Raw genomic sequence first — 21,527 nt, 5'->3', positions numbered from 1 at the left:
TGGAGGTGCCGGAAGTCTGCAGTCAAAATAATGGTACGTACAACTCTTGCATCTCTTTTTCCAGGAGAAGGAAAACTGGCTAAAAGTTTTATTCTGTGTACATGTGACTCTCATGTGAGTCATGAGAGAGATGAACATACCTATAAATTTTATTACCTAATAGTGGGAATGATTCTTAATCTGTAATGGTGGTAGGCAGTTAATTTATTAGTGTCAGAAAAGAATACCTGGCATTTGTTTCTGGCTTATTAAGTCTAGGGTCTCCGCAGCTGTATCAAGAGTTACTAATAACTGCAAGGGTTTTTTTTGCTGAAGGAAATGATTCTCTGTATTTCAAAGATTTGTGCTTCTGTATTGAATGCACTGGTCTATTTGACCACTTTGTATAGGGATAGCATTCTTGGAGATGTTTAGGTGGTGCAAGTTGTCAAATAGAGGTAACCAGTAATAAGGAAAAAGGTCTTAAAGTATTTCAACCAAAACTACCATTCTACTAGGCATTAGGAAATACCTATAGAAAGGAATCTTTTTAAAGTTAACTGTGTTGTGGGAGATATTTGCCTATGGAGCTAACAGTCAGGGTTCACAGAGTTCATGGATGTTAATCATTATTTAAGTGTTTAGATATCTGCTTTCCAGAAACAGATAATTGATAATGAGGTACTTTCCCAGGCTTCAGAGTTTGGATTAATCAACAGTTCTGCCTAATGATAGAGGTAGAAGTCCTATCTGCAGAAACTTAGCAAGGAGAAGTACCTGTATACATTCTTGCATAATGGAGCTAAATTTGAAGACAGATCCAACGCAAGTGTTGGTAGCATCACACAGTCTAGAGTTGATAAAGGAAACAACTGTCAGTGGCTGTAAAAATTGTTCTCAGGAGAGAAATAAGTAGAAAAGAGCTGGTTTCTATGTTCAGGTTTGCTGTGGTGACTGGATAATGGCAGCTGATTATGCTATGTGCATCAGAGAGTACTTGGTTATTGTAAGTCTGTTGGATGAGCTGTAGTTTTAAGAAATATTTTTATTTTGATTAATTAAAACCAAGATGCTAGTAGCCTCTATTTCAACATCTTTCCTGTATTATAGCATGTTTTAACAAGCAATACTGTGTTACTTTTTTATTAAAAAAAAAAAGTAAAGCTTCTAGTTAATCTTATTGCTGAGGTTAAAGTAAATTCCATGCACTCGCTAAAATCTGTTCTGTATCTAGACCTGATTTTGTATAAAATCTGATCTATTTGTCACCTCTTACCTTCAGTTCCTTGAGATTTTAGAAGAACGTTGTCTTCCCACCCTCCCCACTGTACCAGAATACTGTTCCTAACAGACCAAATACTACTTTTGAACAGTAAGAACAGCTCTTCCCATTTCCTGGGAAGTGTTCTGAGTGTCTGACAGCAGTATATATTTAATGGGATGACATATTTTATTAGTGATGTCCTCTAGAATGTCTGTACTTCTCAAACATGCAGAAAGATGTGGTCCCTGGCTTGAACAGTGGGTCATCTAAAAGAAAAGCCTATAAAATGAACAAGGCAATTTTTTATGCCTGCCTCTTCTCAGTAGGAGATCTGAGTTTGAACTCAGACTTCCGATATGTATGGGATTCCCCATGTGTTTTTTCTCACAGGTAACTTTAAAATTGTTGGTATTGACCTAACCCTAATGAATAACATAATAAAAAAAATCTCTTATGCAACAGAGTTGATTGCAAGGAACAAGTAGAGCAAACAGAAAATTAGTATATATTTCTTGGAAGTATAAACTGAGGCAAGTTGCTTTTCGGAGGTCTGGGTCACTGGTTGGCTTTGCTTGATCTATTTGTACTGAAATGTGTTGCAATTTTCTGTTTCTTGGACTCAGGTTTGTCTCATATTCTGACCCTAGTGCTACAAGAACTGAATTTGCTCTGTAAAAGAGATGTCAATGGTGTTGGCATGTTATATGACCTGCTCAGATCTCACTGGCTGCAAGCACTTCTAAAGGTAAAATAATATTCAGCTATGAAGGTGAAGGTTTCTTGGAAAGTGGTATCTAGGGAACAGCTATCTTATTTTGCCATGTCTGAACAATAAAAATTTAATTACACTAACTGCTACCAATCCTAATCTTGGGACTAACAGCAGCAGTCAAGGTGAACAAAACCACTTTTGCTTTAAGGATAAAAAAAAGTTTTCTCTTTTATAGTGTCCTAGACACTAAAGTCATTACTTGACACGTCTGTACCAAGGCTGTGGGTGTGGAAACACAGGCTGAGCACAGCACTGTTCAGCTGTCTTTTTGTGCTCTTAAATCTCTGGCTTTGTATCCCATTTCTTGGCATGGATGTTTGAAATCATACAATTTGGTTTTGGCCACGCTGATCTCGTGTTCAGCTGAACATTGCACATTGTTACAGAGCAGAATTTTGGAGGGTGTTTCTGTCTGAAACAGCAGTATCTCTTTATAAGACAAATTCTATACAAATTCTGTTCTAACAAGGCTTTTAAAAATCCTTACATATTAAAGAAGAAAAAAAATGCAATGGATAATAATGCTTGTATGGCAGTTCTAAATACTGCAATTTATTTTAAGTTAAATTTTACTTTGTTCATCAGGCCCCACAACTTGGGAAAGAAAGTAAGCCACAACTCAAAGAATTGATGCTGTCATGCCACTGTCCTGTGTAATCAGATTTTCTCATTGGAAAATTAAAAACTGCAGCATAACTGGCTAGCTGGATTATAATATGGAAAGACCATTAATTACAGAATCAATTCCAGATCCCTTAGACATTAAAGATAGAGATCACAAGCTCTGTGGCTCTAGTTGTGTTGAGAAACTCCTGGAAATGCAGTATTGTCCTTTGCATGTTGTGTAGATACCTATATAGTCAAGAGAACAGATCATGTCATCATTGCATTGTCTTGTCTATCACGGCATGCAACAGATTTACGAATGCCTCCAAAACTACCTTGGAAAAAGGCCCATGCCTGTCACACTGCAGGCGCGTGCGCTGAATCGTGAGGTAAGACTATGTACACAGTGTATTGTTTTACTTAGCTGCAAATAACCATGTTTAATATTTATTTTATCTCAGGTGTGAGTACACTATATAAACGGGAAAGATTCTCTCTTCATATGTTCAACAGTTGGTAACTGTCCTTGTGTTGAGCGGGATAAGAAATAAATACAGCTGTCATTGCTAGACTGCATGAGCCCTGACAAGTGTATTTTTGTATTTTTTCTAATTAATAATTAACTACTAAATTTCTGAATTACTGAGAGTTAATGACCAAGTGGAGAAACTGACACTAATGATGATATCAGTTAAAACATATAAAAAGCTAATTTAGAGCACATGGCACTGTGCCTGAACTAAACTATGCCTGCCTGAGTAATGTGCAACTATGGTAATATGGTCTGATTCTAGAGCATTGTATGTATCTGCTCTTTAGTCATATAATATGCAGATCTTAAAATACTTTATTGTCCTCCATAACCAGTCTCTGTGCTTATTCTCTTATGTTATCAGGTGGTAGAGTTGCTGCGTGAAGCCCCTCAGTCTGGAGAGATCAAAGAGCTAAGACGACTACTGCGAGCTCCACACTTAAGGGCAAGTGCTGCTTAAGAAAGAGTTGTCTCATAGAGGTATCTGGAATGGGAATGGAAACAGATGGACAGCTGCTCATGGAGACTGGCAAAGGACCCAGAAGAGGCTTAGTTTCCTAGTCATGAGCTAACCTAGTTGAGAATAAAGATGAGGACTGTATCTGAAGCACCAGCTGCAGTGTGCTGCATTTTATTAGGGACTACATTTGAGAGAGATGTTTCTTACGAAGTTAAATTCTGAGCAGTTGATACAGACCTATAAAAGCAAAGTTTGTGGCATGTAACTTGTGTTCTTACCCTAGAGCTCCAAATAGAAATGTTTCATCTTTTGTAAGTTTTCTAGGGGAAGTAAAGAGAGGAACTGTTCTTAAAACTTTCTTTCACAGTTTAAATTTCCAAGTGGAAAGAAGAAGTTGTCAAGGTGCGAGAGGGACTTATGTCTACTTGAGAACTTAGTCTCTGATTTCTGTTTCCTGACCTATCACAGATAAAAATCTATTCTGTTGTCTGATCTTTGCTGATGTGTTTTTTTTTTTTTGTAACAGGCCATGCTATCTGCTCATGATACTGTGGCCCAGAAAGATTTTGAACCAACGCTTCCACCACTGCCAGACAACATACCTGAAAATGAGGAAGCCATGAGGATTGTCTGCTTAGTGAAAAACAACCAACCTCTGGTAGGCAGTTTTCTGATGTCTGTCAAATTACTTTATCTTACTCAAGTATTGCATAATACATCACATGCATATTGTTGTGTTGTTTTCTTTTTCCCTAGGAATGTCACAGAGATTGTGTGCATACTTGTCTAGTTGGTACAGAATCAGAGAATCACAAGAATTGTTGAGGTTGGAAAGTGCATTAGGAGACCATCTAACTCTTCCTGATTAATGCAGGCACAAGTAGAGCTTGTTGTTCTCAGAGCCTTGTCCAGTCAGGGTCTGAACATTTGGCAGATGTTTTTATCTTGGAAAATTCAAAATGTAAATAGGACCAAGAGCTATTCCTTTGGTCAAAATAGGAAAGAAGGAAAAAAAAGGAAAGGAGGAAGAACTCAGAAAGGTTCATTTGTGCTTATAGGCTGAAAACATTGTATAGTTTGACTAATCTGCTTTGGGAAAGGAGAGGTATAATGTTTGAGATAAAGATGTCTCAGAGTAGGTCATAGAGGTTATTTTAGCATGATGGAACCAGAGGATGTTGAAGGACTTAGTACAATGCAGTAGTACTACTACTGATACGTTCTTGCTAGATCTGTGTGTTGTGTTTAAAAGGTGCATCTTTCAATGCCTTTTTGTCATTGCAAAGGAGATAAGGCTTGTGATTTGAAAGGAAACTTGCAGATTCTTCAGTGATCAAACAGTGTTTTTTTCTTTGTTTGCCAGGGTGCCACCATTAAGCGCCATGAGATAACAGGTGACATAACAGTTGCCCGTGTGATCAATGGTGGGCTAGCAGACAGAAGTGGTATGTATAATTTGAAGTAAGATAATACAAAATGAAACTTGAAATAAGATTTTTTGAAATAAATAGCTTTGCTTCTACAATTTATCTTGTGTACACTGGACAGCACTGTAAACAGTGATATGTTGCAGTGAGTTTGATTCTGATTTCATTTTCATATGAACATGATACATTTTGAGAGTTGAGGTACAAATACAGCTTTTCATTCTCCAGATGATGGCAGAAAGAATACATAAATCTGTCATGAAATTGATTGTTAATAACCAGAACTGTGATGTAATATGAATACTGGCAGCTCATTCCCTAATGGAGAAATAAAATCACAGACTACAGATATATCCTTCCATAAGATAAAGGGCTCTGAGGAATATGTAGTAATACTTCTTTAAACTAGTCAGCTAAACATTTTGGTAGCATTAGTTGCTAAGCAAACTTAATGACATTTCCTTGGAAACATTACTACTTAGTCATCCTAGAATTGCATGTTTTCCATGTTCCTTTGGAAATGGAACTAAAATGTAAAATGTCGGAAACAAAACTGAATTACAATCATAATATTTCTGTTGGTATTGTCTGGCTTCTGTTTTCTTCTCTGCACGGAAATGGTAGGCAATAGTTGAGTGTGTTTCTAACTGGGTAAATATTTGAGTTGTTACAATTGACATTAATTATTCAGTAAAAGTAAACAATGTTGTGAAGACTTTATAAAAGATTTAAAGGGGTCCCAAGGCCCCCCTCTGCACCCAAGTGATAAGGAGTTTCCGAAGGTCTGTTTCCAAGTCTCATGATTTATTAGTGTAATGGGTTTAGATGGAAGATGTTCAGAAATTATTTTAGGAAATAAAGCTATATTAACATGTTTCTGATGCTGCTTTCATCCTTTTTTCCCTGTAGGGTTGTTGTATGCTGGAGACAAACTAGTGGAAGTAAATGGAGTTCCTGTTGAAGGACTTGAGCCTGAGCAAGTTATTAATATTCTGGTATTGAATCTATTTTGAATTTTTTCTGCTTGGGGAGTAACCATATGCTGTTCTTCTTCCCTACCTGTCTGTGCCCTCCACCTCCCTTGCCTACTGTAAAATTTATAACAGAAAATTCAGATTGGTTCCTTGCTGTGGATGAAATTCACAGCTGCTCATGAAATCAGAATGTGTGCAAATTCAGGCTGAAAGAAACAACACATGTATGAAAAAAACACCACATGTATGAAACAACATAGAAAGAAACAACAGATGTAATAAAAAAAAATTATTAAAAAAAATATTTATTAAAAAAAATATTTTTAAGTTTCCTTCTCGATTCTACTTAAAAAAATATATAAATAAAAATTGTGGTGTCATATTAACTCAGTCTGCCTGATTCCAGCTGCAATATAGATGTTGTTATATAGTAACCTCAAAGCCATGCAGTGTTAAGTTTGTGCTGATGAAAATTGGTTATGTTGAATACCAGTCATACTATATTTTATACCTTTCTTTAATCATTTAGGCCTTGTCTCAGGGAACAATTATGTTCAAGTTGATTCCAGTTTCTGATCGTCCTGTCAGCAACCAAACAACAGTAAGATGAACTTTTTTTCAGGCCGTTAATGTAAGCAGTTGCAACAATAGGATCTGCATAGGGATGTGATGCCCTGGTATGTGAAGACACGATATTCCTTACAAGTTTGCCACAGTCCTTAGAGTTACTTGCCTTAGTGGCTGCCTCTCATCTGATGTCAATATGCTGCTCCTGAAGCAGTTAATATAGTAAGCTGAAATACAATTGTGTTAAAGGTAAAGACATTTTTGGAGCCATCTAGAGGGTAGAGGTGAATTTTCATGATTTACAATGCTTCTCTGTTAGCCCTCCTTTCCCTCAATGTTCTGTAGATAGGAATTAGTGCTTGATCTTTTTTTTTTTTTTTTTGAACATGTCTTCGTCATTAATTGACTTAAGTAGCAGTCATACCTGGCTTTGTGATTATAAAGCTCAGGTTGTATCTTGTTGTGTTTTTTTGTTTGTTTGCCAGCTATATGTGCGAGCAATGGCAGATTACTGTCCATTGCAAGATCCTGCCATACCGTGTGCTGATGCAGGTTTGCCTTTTAAGAAGGGTGAAATACTTCAGATTGTGGACCAGAATGATGCTCTCTGGTGGCAGGCCAGGAAAGTTTCAGATCTCAGTGCCTGTGCTGGACTTATACCTTCAAATCATCTTCTTAAAAGGTAAAGAAGCCTTAATCTTTCTGGTTTCCAGTCCAAAAATAATCCAGTTATTCAGCTTTTGCTACTAAAACTTTTACCAGTCATAGCAGTAGGATTTGGTGGTATGGCAAACATCTGTCTTTTTACTGGTCTCTTGCTCCTTCCTTAAGAGTACCTGTGTGAGAACATGCTTTTGAAAATACCTGTTCCATCTGAAATCCAAGTCTAAGAAGTCCACAGCAGTTGCATAGTCTTTTTGTTAGTTGCAAAGCTGTCTAATGGAGCATAGCATCTGAAAGTTGAATGGAAATTAAGGGCCCTGACTGTTTAGGACCATCATTAATGATTTAAAATAAAAAAGCTGTGGGGAGTAGTGTGGGATATTAAAAAACATGGTATAGGAGCATTGTTTTATCTTTAAAATTAAAAAAAATAAAATGAAAAAATTGAGGCATGAGTAACTTCTTCAGCGTTGGTGGAAACTCATGACTAGATGAAAAGGAGGTTGGAGAGGGGTGAGGGAATGCTTGAGGAAAAACAATGATTCCTTGCCTGTTTTTTGCATAAATAATCCTATTGTTTGTTTCTGAAACCATCCACTGTAAACAGACGTTAAACTGCTGTGGCACACTTGTTTGATTCTCTTACCATGTCCCATCTACATTACCCTCCGGAAAATACAAGGCCATGCAAGGCCTTCTGATCACAGAATCACAGAATAGTTAAGGTTGGAAGGGACCTCCGGAGGTCATATTGTCCAACCCTCTTGTTCAAGCAGGGCCATTTGATAAACTTTGATTTATGCTACATATAAATGTCTGCAGTTTTTATAATGGAAGTTGAAATCACACCGGGCTGTGACTGAGACTGGAAGCAGAAGGCTCTTTTCTGATTTCTACAAGGCTGTAGAACAGTATGGCTAATGTGCCTGTCCTTACATGTTAATTGAAAATACTTTGGGGCTGCTGATTTGGAAATTGCCTTTAGATGGTTATGGTAGTGTGTCTGCTATTTTTGAGCACTGTGCAATGGGCTAAAACACTGTTAATATTTCTGTTCTTGGTGTCTTCTACTAGCTCTGTACTGATTGATATTATACGTAGTCAGTGAATCTGATTGGAGCATAATGCCATTATGGACAGATTATTTCCTTTTTTTTTTTTTTTTAACTGTGCTAAATTTATTTCTTCACAGGAAGCAGCGAGAATTCTGGTGGTCTCAGCCTTTCCAGCCCCACCTCTGTCTCAAATCATCAATGTGTGAGTAAAAATGTATTGGAATGGTAGAGTAGGAAGAAGTCTTGTTTATGCTTCCCAGAATACTGAAATATAAGCTCATGCAAATTTGGTTTAATTAAAAGACGTTGTTTCTGGAGCCACTTCAGAAGGGTGTTTAAAGTATTCCCTTGAAAATACCTACTAAATGATAGATCACATGGAGGACTGATGCTGGTGGTTATCTCCAGTGTACTTGGGATGTGTCTGAGAGAAGCAAAGAGTTAAGTTCCTTCTGAAATATGTAAGAGCTAGAGCTCTCTGTGCACACAGAATTGTGTGTGAGGAAGTCTGAAGTGACAAAGGTACTAGCCTAGTGACTTTCCAGAGACGCATATAACAGTTTTGCACTGGAAAATGCTTTGCAGCATGTTTAAAATATTTCTTCGACATAACAGATTTGAAAGATAGAACTTTTTTTTTCCTCAGTGTAAGATAAGCTATACTACCTGTGGGTTTACTTGTGGTGATAATCCAGAAACATTTTCCTCTGCCAATTATAATTTAACTTTCTGTAAATGCTGACTTACTCCCCAACAAAGAATGTTCATCCTGTTTTTTCTCACCACTTTTTCTACTAGTTCTTTATACTTGCATAGAATTATATTTTTTCCTGTTGTGATAACTCTCAGATTAAGTGTTTTTCATTGTGTAGGATTCTTATAACACTGATTGCTTTGTTAGAGCTCTCTTTCACAATAATTTTATTGCATTTTAACTGCTTCAATGGATATAATACACTGGACAGTAAGCACTGTGGAAGAAGGTATGAGATGGTGCCTGGGCTACACTGCATGTCCGTACTTAGAATCAACATAGCTATTTCTTTCTTAGCTTTTTAAAAAGTTGTCAGAAGCAAGGCAGTTTGAGTTTCTTTTGCATGCATTCGCTTAGTTCCTGTTTTGTGTGTAAGACTTGTTTGCTCGAAATAGAAGAAGCCTACATTTTCTAATGGTGGAAAATTAAGCTATGCATTGTCTGGTAGGTAACTGAGATTTTGGATGGGGTGCTTTAAGGAAAGAAGAACTGCTTTCCCCACTCTCACCCATCTTCAGCAGCTCACCTGAGCAACTCCAAGAGAGTATTTCTTTAAAGGATACCTTTGGGCAAATGCTTAGGATGGAGGCAGTAGTTTATTGGGACTGGAGGAATATGGTTGACAGATGCCCTGCAACTGGAAAATAGCTGCTGCTGGGTCTGTCTGCAGGGGCATACAAGAAAAGAACACCCAAACAGTACAGTATTGTGAGCCCATTGCCCAAACCCTGACATGAGATTTCAGGGACATGAATTGATGCAGTCTGGGCATGGAGAGGGAGCTGAATCGATATTTTCTTTCTTTTTCCATGTGAAAATAACTAAAGATCAACCAAACAAAACCATTTTCTTGAGCAAAACGTACTAGAAAAGTGTGCACACAGGCTATAAGAGAATAGAGCGAGTGGAAATTGTTCTGTCATGGTAATACTTAATAAATAGATTTCTGTAGGGTGAAGAGAGCAACAGACATGTTAAACATCTTACTACTGCAAAAACAATTCAAATTAAATGTTCACTTCTTGGTCATAAATGCTTCAAAGCACTGGTTTAAGAGCAGTCTTTTGCTCGCTAAAGGTGATGATGTTGGATTTGCAGTGCTTGAAGTCCATCAAGATGTCTAAAACTGATCTGAGCTTCGTATCTTCCTGATGTCTGAGTTCAGTCTTGTAAGATCTGTAAGAATTTTGTTTCCTCCACATTTTTTTCTGATTCGCATAACTTTTTTTTCTTCTTGTGTTGATCTGCAGAAGATGACATGCAGATTGATGAGAAGTGTGTGGAAACAGGTAACTGAATTCACTTGAGATGATTCTGTTTACTTCAAAGTAGTAGCTAGTCAAAGTGTGGTTTTGTTTCCCAGGTAAAGAGAATCATTCTTAAAGTGAACTTAGTTGTAGAATTTATTTTATTTTTTACTTCGGAAACATGATAGTGTATTAAAATGGGCTTTCTGCACTTCTGGCATACTGTGAATGATCGTTTACAGTGAGGTGTTGTGCTGAAATGAGGGACCACTCAAAAAAACATATTTGAGGTCCAGCTTGTTTGATTCAGGTTTGGGCTGTGTAATGTTAACATAATTTTTGTCTGTTCTAGATATTATTGTAATCTTTGAGTACCCACACAATTGATTGTACAGTGTGTGATCTGAGGTAAATACAGTTTTAGGAACCGAGCAAGAATAGTTATTTAGGGAGCAAGTACTATTTACATAAAGTGGCACAGCTCATATAGTGTGTCTTGAACATGGTGGCCTCAGTTCCCTCACATCCTTAACTGGAGGGTAAGGATGCGGTCACTGTCACATCGTTAACTGTAGGCTCAGATGAGCCTGAGTCCCCTTTGGTGTTGTGCAGGGGATATGAAAATGCCTGCCTCACGTGGAAGTAGGTACCGTGGATTTGCAGTCACACGCACAAAAAAAAACAACACAATGCAGACTCTGTATGAAGAGTCCTCCGATTCCTACACCCATCCACTTACTGTGTGTTATGCTATTGGAGAACAAATGTTTCCGGTTTCTAAACAGATTTCCAGAAGACAGACTGGAGAGAGACCAGACAGTTAATTCAGGAATGGCAAGCTGCACTTTAGCCACCTCAGTGTAGAAGGAAGTGAGGAAAACTGTGTTTGAGACAGACTGATAGGAGCCTGAAAAATTAATTTCTGATTATGAAGATCTATAGGAGGAAAATACTTATTTGATTATTTTTTAATATCTTTGCTCTCTGGATTTCTAAAAAGATGAAGAAACATTTGAGTCTGGTAAGTTCCTCTGACCTAACAAAATTCCTGGCTATTGTTTTGCTGTGAGAAGTGTGTCCACAGAAATGCAAGTGGATTAAAATTAACAGCAACAACAAAAAACAGATGGCAAAAACAAGAATACTATTCTAGTTCTAAAAGCCATTTTGGCTTGAAAGGCCATTCTGTAAAATCCTGTTGGCTTAAGTCTTTTCTTCCTCTCAGATTACCTTAGCAGTAAAGTTTTTATTGTTATTCTACAGAGGCAATGCAATTGTGTTTCTTATGCATCAGTAACAGATACATATATCAAATCTTAATTAGTTATACCTGTGCAAGCTGTGACAGCAGGGGCTGCATTGATGTCAGAAAGGATAATGGGATTTACTGAGTGTGACAGAAGGCCTGACTCCACGGTGTCTGTAGGAGCTGTTGATGTGGTAGAGAAGAAAGCTGTTCTGAATTGTTTCTTGCATACCAAACATGCACACAATCAACAAAATGCTTTTATGAAATTAATGCTTTATGCATAAGATAAGACAGTCAATCTGTGGTGTTTTTTAATGAAGCTGGTCCTTGTAGGGAAAAGCTACATACTGCATATTCAGATTTTTGCAAAACTTAAATGTTCTGAAATAAATCAGTTTTCCACTAAAATAAATCTGCTACTGCTAAACTTCTTGTTTGAGATATTTGGCAATCTTGTGGACAAAATGTGATTCCACCTTACTTTTCCTGCTACTAATCTCCATTTGACTTGCCAGTAGGATTTTCTCCTATCACAGATGGCTTTCTTCCACCTCTTAAGCAGTGCCCAAAGCTTTTAACACAGAACCAGCAGGTCTACAAGACCTTTTTTTTTTTCCGACTAGGACATTAGTGATAATTGCATTTGGGGATTACACTTGCAAATCCTATTCAGTACTCACTGCTGAGTCAGCTCTCTGCTGTGTGTAGACAGAGGAATAAAATCAAGTATTTTCTATCCTTCATTTTACTTTAACAAGTAGCTGGACACCTTTGTGAGATATTTTGCAAGTACGATTACTGAAGTAGGTGCTGTAGCTGAATGTCTTTTGGGAACCGAATATTCATGCTTCATTGGGTGCTTTTTGGATTTAAAGTCTGCAATACCCTTTCTCCAAAGTTCCAAAAGCTTTGGGTCATGCTGGTTAGTTTCTTTCATCTTAATTTTGAGGAAACAGTCTTTACTAATTGTTCTGTATCTGTCTTTTGTTTGAATGCTCAGAGGAGCTTAAAGAAGGTAACACTAACTTTTCTTTCCTCCCTATTTCCTGTAAGGAGTAGGCTTTTAGAATTTAACAGAGCTTATTGCATTACCAGGAACTACACTCCACTTAGGATAGCTGATACCTGATTTGCTTGTTCACTGTAGGACTCCATGCTGCACTCCATACCATAGAACAGAGGGTAGATAAAGTAGAAGTCCTTAAAAAAAGATGTGAATAATAGCTCAAAATAAATGAAGATTAAAAAAAAAAAAAGGCCTATGCTTATGTCTTCTGTATCTCATTCTTGATTTAGCAAGGCCTAAATAAAGGCAATACACAGCTTGGATAACTGAATGCACAATTAGGGAAAATTAAGAGTCCTTTTTGAAGAGAAATGTGAACACCATCACCATTTTTAAGTGCCTTCAAATCACATTAATAAAATTGCTTTTAAACTGTTAGAGCATTGATCTACTGGGAAATTCATATTTTTGAGCTTTGTAGAAGAAATTTCACTTTAAAGTGCATGTAGAGATAAATCTCACCAAAAAAGACTCACCAAATTGCTTACATTATTACAAGAAACATCGTGAGAATGGGGGCAAAAGAAATTGGAGGAAACAGATTTTTCTGTGATATTGAGGTACAGATAAAGATGATTAAAAAAATAGTTTTCATTCTACCTGAATGATCTAAGCAGATGTGTATTGCATTTTCCAAATATGCTATTGGGCAGAGAAATTGACTTGTGTATTTATTTTTTATTTCTTGTTTTAAGCTGTTAAATTATTGGTTATTTTAACATTATAACTAAAGAATTCTTCTAAGCTAGGTTTAATCTGTGAAGCTTAAATTACGCAGAGTTCTTGTTGTACTTGAAGTATTTAGAAACATTGTCTGGTATCTAAATATCTTAGAACAAAATAAAACATCAAGTTCCACATCTAACTTAGAAACAATATGAATTTGTAAGCTAACTTTCTCTCTTATAGAAATATTGGTCACATTTGAATATTTCATATTATGGAGTATTATGCTTTTAAAATCAGATTAATCATAGTACTAGTTTGTTTATTGCAACACTTTTCATGTGGGATCAGAAATAATTGCTAGCCATTTAGCTCTTAAACTTTCAGTCTTCTTTTTCTTTCATGAGAATTTTTTCTTATTGTAGAAGAGGAAGAATTTGGTGAATTTGGTCAACGAGTCTTTATTGGTATGCAGTGACTGAAGATAAGTAAGGTGTTTGGGGCTTGATTTAGATTAAATGTCTGTGTGAAGCTTCAGTCAAATTTCTTCAAGTTTCTTCACTTCACCTAAAGACTTACTGAATTGAATTCTACTTGCTCTGTTTTCCAGACCTCAGGAAGTCATTTCCCTTATACTAGTACTTGTTTTCTCCATTTGAGCTTCTCCACATTAGATTTCTACTGAGACCTGGCCATCACCATTTTATTTGACTGGCTGCTAGACTTGGCTTATTTCAAGATTCTCTATATTAGAGCATAATGTTCTGTTGTCTGTCATAAATCAAGAATAATTGAGTGCTTTCATTAGAAAAGTAGACCTAAAAGTGAGGCTTTCAGAATTGGATGGTAAGATGAAGCAACAAACTTGTCCTTGTTACTAAACCATAGTAATCTGTAAAATACTGAGATTCATTCTGTAGGCTAGAACAAATATTCCAGATCTTTTTAGCAGAGTGTTACAGCTACACCTTCAAATAAAAACCAAACACCGCCACCAAAAAAAAATGCACAATTAGTCTGTTCCTAGCGATGCTTTATATGGCTATAAACTTCTCATTGGGCTTGTTTTGGGTGTCTTTTTGGGGTCTTTAATTCTGGGCTAATTTTCGGGTAGCTTTCAATGAGACTTGACCTCATTTCTAGCTGTCTTCTAATGCTCAGAGTATGCTCAGTGTATCAAGTTGATACACTAAGCACAGCAGTCAAACGAATGTTTAAGAAAACACCTCAAAAATGCATCATATGTTTAGCTTAGAAGAAGACATTCTAGGTTACAGAACTAGCTGCTTGCATTTCAGTTGTGGTTTTGGGTGCTGATATCTTTGTTCCTTACAGCTGGATTCCGCAGAAGTATGCGCCTGTGTCGCAGGAAATCCTGGAACAACCAGCAGTCGTGCTATGCTCGGTGCCCCAGCAGCTGTTACAGCGCTCTTGCAGCTCCTTATGAGGAGGTGGTTAGGTACCAGCGGCATCCAGCAGACCGGAACAGGCTAATTGTACTAGTGGGTAAGCTGTAATTACTTTCTGATGCTAATTTCACAGCCTGTAATGGAGGCGAGGAAACTGTCCTGGTCAGAATCCATTGAGATTTCCTGCTCCTGATTGCAACAGGTAGTGGCTACTGTGTAGGTAGCTCTGAAAGCAACATTTCAAAATGATTGTTTGAAACTTGACCTCACTGTTGATTTTAAAGTCTAACGTATGCATCATGTTTCCTTGAGACAGTGAATGTTTTTTCTTTTTTTTTTTTAAATAGAAGTATTCAGTAGTAGTCATGCAGTCATGCATTTTTGTTAAAAATGCATTTTATCAGAGAAGTGATTTAGTCTTATTATTCAGTTGGTACTGATACAAAAAAGCAATGAGAAAACGTGTAATTCACTAGGAAAACATGGAGGCATTTCCACAACCAGAATTAAAAATACATGGATATGGCAGTACAAAGAAGAATGTTTGAAAAGTCTTGACTGGAAAAATCTCAGTCGTGGGTGAAAGGGAAAGCTAGAAAACAATGCCTTTAATAATGTTTGCTATAGTAAACGTTATATTAAACAGGCTGCAGTCTCTTAAGTAGTCTTTAATCTTAGTGACTGAAAGGAATCTGTTTTTCTGCATTGTTCTGCGTTCCTAATGAAGCAGATTTAGTAAAGTTGCTTGTCCTTTAAGTCCAGAAGTTTTGATAATATTTTACTTTAAAATGGTATTGCTGAGTTGCCTCATGGGAGTGACTGTATTGCTGGGAAGTAATTTGTGCCATGATCCATCAAGATGGTTCAGTCACTTCTGGTACATTTTTCAGGAACTTGAAATCCACAGGATTAAACTGTGGAGTGATTACTTGTGAAGAAATCCAGCAACAGAAGTAGCTATCTGATTTCTATTCTGGTAGTAGGTCATTGTTTACTAAAAACATGAGTTTATCATGTTGCCCATACAAGTGAATTGGTAAATGTGTTGGAAAATGAGAGTTGTGCATGCCAAAGGTGCCTCTGTCAGTAATATTAGGTATTTTTTTCAACTATTCAGGTCCTGCAGGAGTGGGTGTGAATGAGCTTCGGCGAAGGCTTATCTCAAGTAACCCACGAGAGTTTCAAAGTGCTGTACCTCGTATGTAGCATTCTTCCTCTTCTCCCCCACCCCCTTTCAAAAGTGGTGATTAGGAAATGTCAGGGCTATCTCTTGCTGTTACTCTTTGCTGCATGGTTGGTTTTTACTGCAAGTCAGAGTTGCTTGGTTTTATAAGGATTTAAGTAGTTTAAAATACTTTCTCTTCATTTTGCAAATCAGCCAAAGATACTTCCAAGTTTCAGCTCCTGAAACCATTGAACTTTACATAGCAGTAAAACTGTGTGGTTTTGTTTAATCATGACATTAGCTTTTCTAGATTAAGAAATCAGAATATTTCTTAGGCTGTGAACTATGTAAGTTCATAGTATTCAAGTGTTTGGATATGAGAATGAAGGCATCTGAAGTTGGTGCTTAATAGGCTTTGCAGCTTTCCTTATTAGTATTCTGATCTTGAATGAGACTTACACAGCTTAATTTCTGATATAATCATAGAAACAGTCTCTACTTGTGGTTGTTTTGTTCTTCATTTGGAAAACCAATCATGCAATATATGAATCTGAATCTCGTGGAAAATTTAGGAACTCTATTATGCTTAGGATCTAAAAAACAAGTGAACTGTAAATGTGGGAAGGCTTGCAGAATGTTTCAGAATGAACTTGAGTTAACTTTACCTCAGGAGGAAAAGCAGTTGTGCATACCAGTTCAAAAGCAGTTCTTGGTTTGAGTCGCTGATACTCAGATTAAACCACTCTCCTCCCATTCAAGCACTTTCTACTGGGCAGCCAGTAGTAAGACAATGCTTTTACTCTGGACTAAAACATGAAAAAAACTAATTTTATTACTTGTGTAAATATTGTTATGTGTCTTCAAGAAGGCTGTCACATTTTCACTTACAATATTACAAGAACTTACTTGCAATTGATTTCCATCCCATCTCTACTTCCAGATACTACTCGTGTTCAGAAGAGTTATGAAATGAATGGTCGTGAATATCACTATGTATCAAAAGAAACTTTTGAAAACATGGTGTACAGCCACAGGTAACGAAGATAAATTACACTCTTGTTATTTAAACTACAACAAATCCAAGGAAAGATGGTTTTGTACTTAGGGCTTGGGTATGGGCTCCTCTGTATGCTTGCTGTATCTTTGGTGCAAATTTGGGTCAAATTACTTGAGCCTGTTGTCTCAAAAACTCTTCATGCAGTTGCAAATCAGCTCCTCTATAATAAATCTTGGAGTCCTTCTTAAAGTGTGATTCCATTTCCAAGCTCATATGTCATTTGTAAGTTAGGAGTCGAGCCCTTCTGAAAACTGGGCTGCTTTCTAAAACCAAAGGTGTGTTCCTTACATACATTTCCACTGCAGAACCTTTGCAGTTACAACATCACATAAGCACCTGAACTGTAAGGGCCAAACTTTTAGAACTGTCTGCTCTGTTGTATGCTTCAATGGTCTCTATACTAAAACAGACCAACTTAGCACCAGAAGCTACAGTGCTTTAGCTGTGCAAAGTGCTTTGAGATCTTCCCATTTATGAAGTTATTATACCCATTATAATTATACCCAGGTACTATACCCATTGTAAAACCTTCTATACGAGAATCACAACCTCTGAACACATCATTTATAATAGCAAAATAAGTAGAAAAATGCGTGCTTTGAGATGTTCAGATTAGTTGTAATAGTCCTGATTTTGTGCCCAGTGTAGCAAGCAAGAGAAAGGGTAGAGGTTGTTCAGCAGTGTTCCTTACATTTTATCATGATTTATTCTTGATCAGTGGATTAGATCTGAACGTTTTAACCTTTAAATAGAACCTTCTTGAGACTCAAGCACTCTTTCATTTTCCTTCTTCCTTGCCACTGTTGCAGGATGCTGGAATATGGAGAATACAAAGGCTACCTGTATGGTACAAGTGTTGATGCAGTGCGAACAGTCCTTGATGAAGGGAAGATCTGTGTAATAGATTTAGAACCACAGGTGAGTTGTAAGGGGGCAGGGAATCTACAACTGGTATCTCCTGGAAGGAAAAAATAATTTTATATACACTCTTGAGCTACTGGAACACTGTTAGATGCTTTGTCTTGTATTTCATGTTAGTTTATGGTGCTTATTAATAGTAGATCATTCTTTGCATGGATCTTAGTGGTGGGGAAAAATACTACAGTGACAGGTACATACAGATCTGCCTAATTCTATTGTTTATTTGTTTCCAAGTCAACAGCTGCATTATCATTTGGAGTGATGCAGAAAAGTTTTCATACTTGCTTACAGCAAGGCTTATTCATTCATGTGGAAGCTCTTGCGTTGTATTTCCTGTTTCTCCAAGGCCTGTTAGTTAAGAGCTTTGTCCTTCCATTAGCAATCCCCAAACACCCGTTAGCAAAAGCAGCAACTTAATCATGCAAAAATAGGGAATTTTATCATGCATTTCTTTCTCTTTAGAAGTAACTTAACAGCTGTGAGTAAGCTGCTGGCCTGTGTAACCAAATAGCTCTACAAGAACTTCAAGGGAATGCTTGCTCTGTAGACTACAGTTCATCTAAGGTCCCCAGTTTGCAGATGTTAGCTGTTTGAGAAGGGGCATAAGACTTGTAGGATTTTGCTGGACACAGCTTTAAACTTAACTGTTATTTTTATGTTTAGTACTTAGGAGCTGTTTAGGCTGCTGGGTTTGAGCATCACTTACAACTGAACGTAAAGAGATGACCACAACTCACTCATTCCTAGAAACTTCCCCCTACTTACACGGAGCTAGTCAGAGCCTTAGTTTAGCAGTAGTTTGTGTTATTCTAAATAAAAGTTAAGTTACATTACCTCTTGGGGGTGTTCAAAATCCAAATGGCTATAGGAGCAGATGAGGCCTCACTTCAGTCTTCATTTTGACTCTTAAACTGTCCATAGGTTTCTTCTGCTGCAGTTCCCATAAATAAGAGGGAGGAGAAGGGAGAGAAGTCATCTTGTTGCTTGAACGTATGTGCCACTATCAGTTTTTAGGGTATGATTTTGGGGCAATATTTAGTAAGGATATGGAGCAATGGCACATAACTGTTCTTTAGTAACTGCTGGGAGGTAGGAGTTGCCTACTTGTATTTTAAATCTGACAGGTTGGCCACCTTTGACAGGTTGGCCACAGGTTGGCTGCAATTGTTGCGATTTTTATTTTCTTCTATCTTTTTCTTTATTTCAGTTCCCTCCACTGCTTTGCAGTAGAGTAGTTTAAAAATGCTTTCTAGCATCAGGGAATGTTACACAGCACAGAGATTACCAAAAGCAGGATATTTTCTTTGATGGAGTAAAGGTGTACTTTTTGAAAGGTAGCTACCCGATATTTTAAAGGGAAAAAAAAAAACATTCATTTTTAATGTTGTTGATTTGTTAATGACAATGTCCAGACACTGACTGGCATTGAAAGCATCTCCTAATAAGGTTACCAAGCAGAATTAAACAACCAGTATGCTATACTTGCTTAATAATGTCTGCTCCGGGGATTATTAGTGAGGTCATTTTAAAGTAGGTGTTCGTGGAAAAGATTACTGCTAGGTCTGGAGATAATAGTGCATTATAAACAATTGGCTTTTTATGGGAATAAAGCTGGGATGAATACAGTTGAAATACTTTAACTTCTTTTTATTCATAATTTGCAGGGCATCCAGATAGCCCGGACTCATGAATTGAAGCCCTATATTATATTCATCAAGCCATCCAGCATAAGCTGCATGAGGCAAACTCGTAAAAATGCCAGGATCATTACAGATTATTATGTGAACATGAAATTCAAGGTGAGATTTAGAAATTGAAGAGACACAATTTACTACACTTCAGAACATAATGCATTTTACTATGTTACTAGGTAATAATTTTCTGTAAAAAGAAAAAAAAAAAGTGTATTGAGGGTCATATCTAAGTTCTTTTTGTCCATTTATTTGTTTTTTCTCTAAATTTTCTTTGAAGTAGAGGGGTTGTAATTTGTATGTAGGTTATTGAGGCATTTGCATCAAATGCCTTTAAACAAGGAGGCTATTTGGTGTATTTTTTTGTTTTAACTAACTGCCTTTTAACAAGACTTGACTCAACACATTTACTGTTTGCATTGAATTGTGTAGATAGAATGTACTTCATTTCAGTGATTTAATCAAATTTTTTTCCATGTTTTAAATATTTAATGTATTGGTGTGTTATATATAGTAACACTGTGTAGTGTATTACAGTATTGGTACCAATTCCACAGTGAGTTCTTTAGATAAAACACAAATCCTGCTTGTAGGAAATATATAGCTTGTATTTACAATGCGTCTAGTGCATTTGTCACCACTGTTTCCATGAAAATAATCCAGTTTAGGATCTTAAAGTATTGGAGAAAGTGTATAACTGTAGATAAAAATAAATCATAATTAAAATGATGAAGAAACATGAAAGTTGGGGAAATGTTAGAACATGGTGCTTTTGGGAGCAAATGGAACATGCTGAAACACAAGATAGTTCATTGGGAAAGATATGGCAATTGACTGCGTTTCAGAGGCTTGGAGCCTCTTGTTTATGTGGCCCAAGTTCTGCAGATGCCATGCAAATATGTTTATATGATACTAGAGCTTTATGAATTTATTGTATGTCACAGGAAGAAGATTTACAGGAGATGGAGGATTCTGCTAAGAAAATGGAAGATCAGTTTGGTCAGTTTTTTGATCAAGTGATTGTGAATGACAATTTACAAGAAGCATCTGCGCAGCTGCTATCTGCAGTCCATCGTGCACAGGATGAGCCCCAGTGGGTCCCTGCAATGTGGATATGCTCAGATACTCAGCCATAATTCTGAGTGGCAGGCAGCTTCATAAAGATTACAGCTTATGTTTTACTTCACGAATAATCCTAATGTCAGGATTGTCAGAATTTATCTTTGTATGCAAGGGATTTGGAAGAGGATTAGGAAAGAAGCTGCTACAGGAGATATAATCATACTGTGTTATAGTTGCATCCATTTTTGTACAAAAAAGGAAATGTGAGCTTTCAATTACAAGAATAAAGGAAAATATATTTTGTTGCATGTATTCACATAATTTACTCATTCAAAAACTATACAGAAATCAAAAAAAATCACTTCCCTGCTTCTTTTTTATTAGGGTCACCCTGGTCCTGTGATACTTGTACATGCTGGAAATCTTACTTGGTCCAGAATATATTTTTTCTTAGCAGGATATATTTGAGCAAAGAGTATTATTTATAAAGGTATGTTTGCTGCTTGTCATGTTTACTTCTTAAGACTGGAGCATCATGGTCTCAGCCACAAGAAAAATGGCTGTAGAAACCAGTTATCCTCACAGTACGTGTAGCATTTTTCTTCTATCCCATCAACTCAAGTGAGTAAAAACTGCCACAATATAGATTTGTTAAAGAAGGACACAGACTCTGAAGCCCCTTTTCATTTTTGCTTTAATCTAAAGCAGCACCATCTCTTCACCAAATGGTGCAGTGCTTATGACAAACACGTTTCTTACTCTCTTCATCTCGCATTACAGGTATATTGCCCTCTGAAGGGGCCCAGCTCAGGTTGGAGAAAATCTACAAGAGCAAGTTTCACAGGCTAGAGACAGTATTCATATAGCAAGCCTGCTCCAAACCACCTCTTGCAGCTAGCGGCATGTCTGCATGTTGTACAGTCAGACCTAGCAGTCCTTGT

At 37.0% G+C, this 21,527-nt stretch overlaps 1 protein-coding gene across 1 annotated transcript; it reads left to right on the top strand.

Moving 5' to 3' along the window:
* The first annotated feature begins 1,599 nt into the window (after nt 1-1,599).
* Nucleotides 1,600-20,869, top strand: MPP4 (membrane palmitoylated protein 4). Its single transcript, XM_032189995.1, has 21 exons — nt 1,600-1,633; nt 1,867-1,988; nt 2,933-3,010; nt 3,518-3,598; nt 4,140-4,271; nt 4,977-5,058; nt 5,950-6,035; nt 6,544-6,615; nt 7,067-7,263; nt 8,437-8,501; nt 9,265-9,282; nt 10,304-10,342; nt 11,301-11,321; nt 12,550-12,564; nt 13,707-13,748; nt 14,617-14,787; nt 15,808-15,888; nt 16,796-16,889; nt 17,722-17,830; nt 19,498-19,632; nt 20,469-20,869. The coding sequence occupies exons 1-21, from the start codon at nt 1,600-1,602 to the stop codon at nt 20,658-20,660; spliced, it is 1,866 nt and encodes a 621-aa protein (XP_032045886.1). The 3' UTR covers nt 20,661-20,869.
* Nucleotides 20,870-21,527: the final 658 nt, after the last annotated feature.

The sequence above is a fragment of the Aythya fuligula genome, chromosome 6 (genome assembly GCF_009819795.1).
Source record: "Aythya fuligula isolate bAytFul2 chromosome 6, bAytFul2.pri, whole genome shotgun sequence".
Classification (NCBI taxonomy): domain Eukaryota; kingdom Metazoa; phylum Chordata; class Aves; order Anseriformes; family Anatidae; genus Aythya; species Aythya fuligula.
The sequence above is the reverse complement of the archived record's forward strand: the minus strand, read 5'-3'. Positions and strand labels throughout refer to the sequence as shown.

Bases quoted from the DNA above. Each gene is read 5' to 3' on its own strand.
- MPP4 (XM_032189995.1), top strand. From the start codon at position 1,600: ATGTATGGGATTCCCCATGTGTTTTTTCTCACAG. The intron at 1,634-1,866 runs GTAACTTTAAAA...TCTTGGACTCAG, and splicing joins CCATGTGTTTTTTCTCACAG to GTTTGTCTCATATTCTGACC. The intron at 6,036-6,543 runs GTATTGAATCTA...TTAATCATTTAG, and splicing joins AGCAAGTTATTAATATTCTG to GCCTTGTCTCAGGGAACAAT.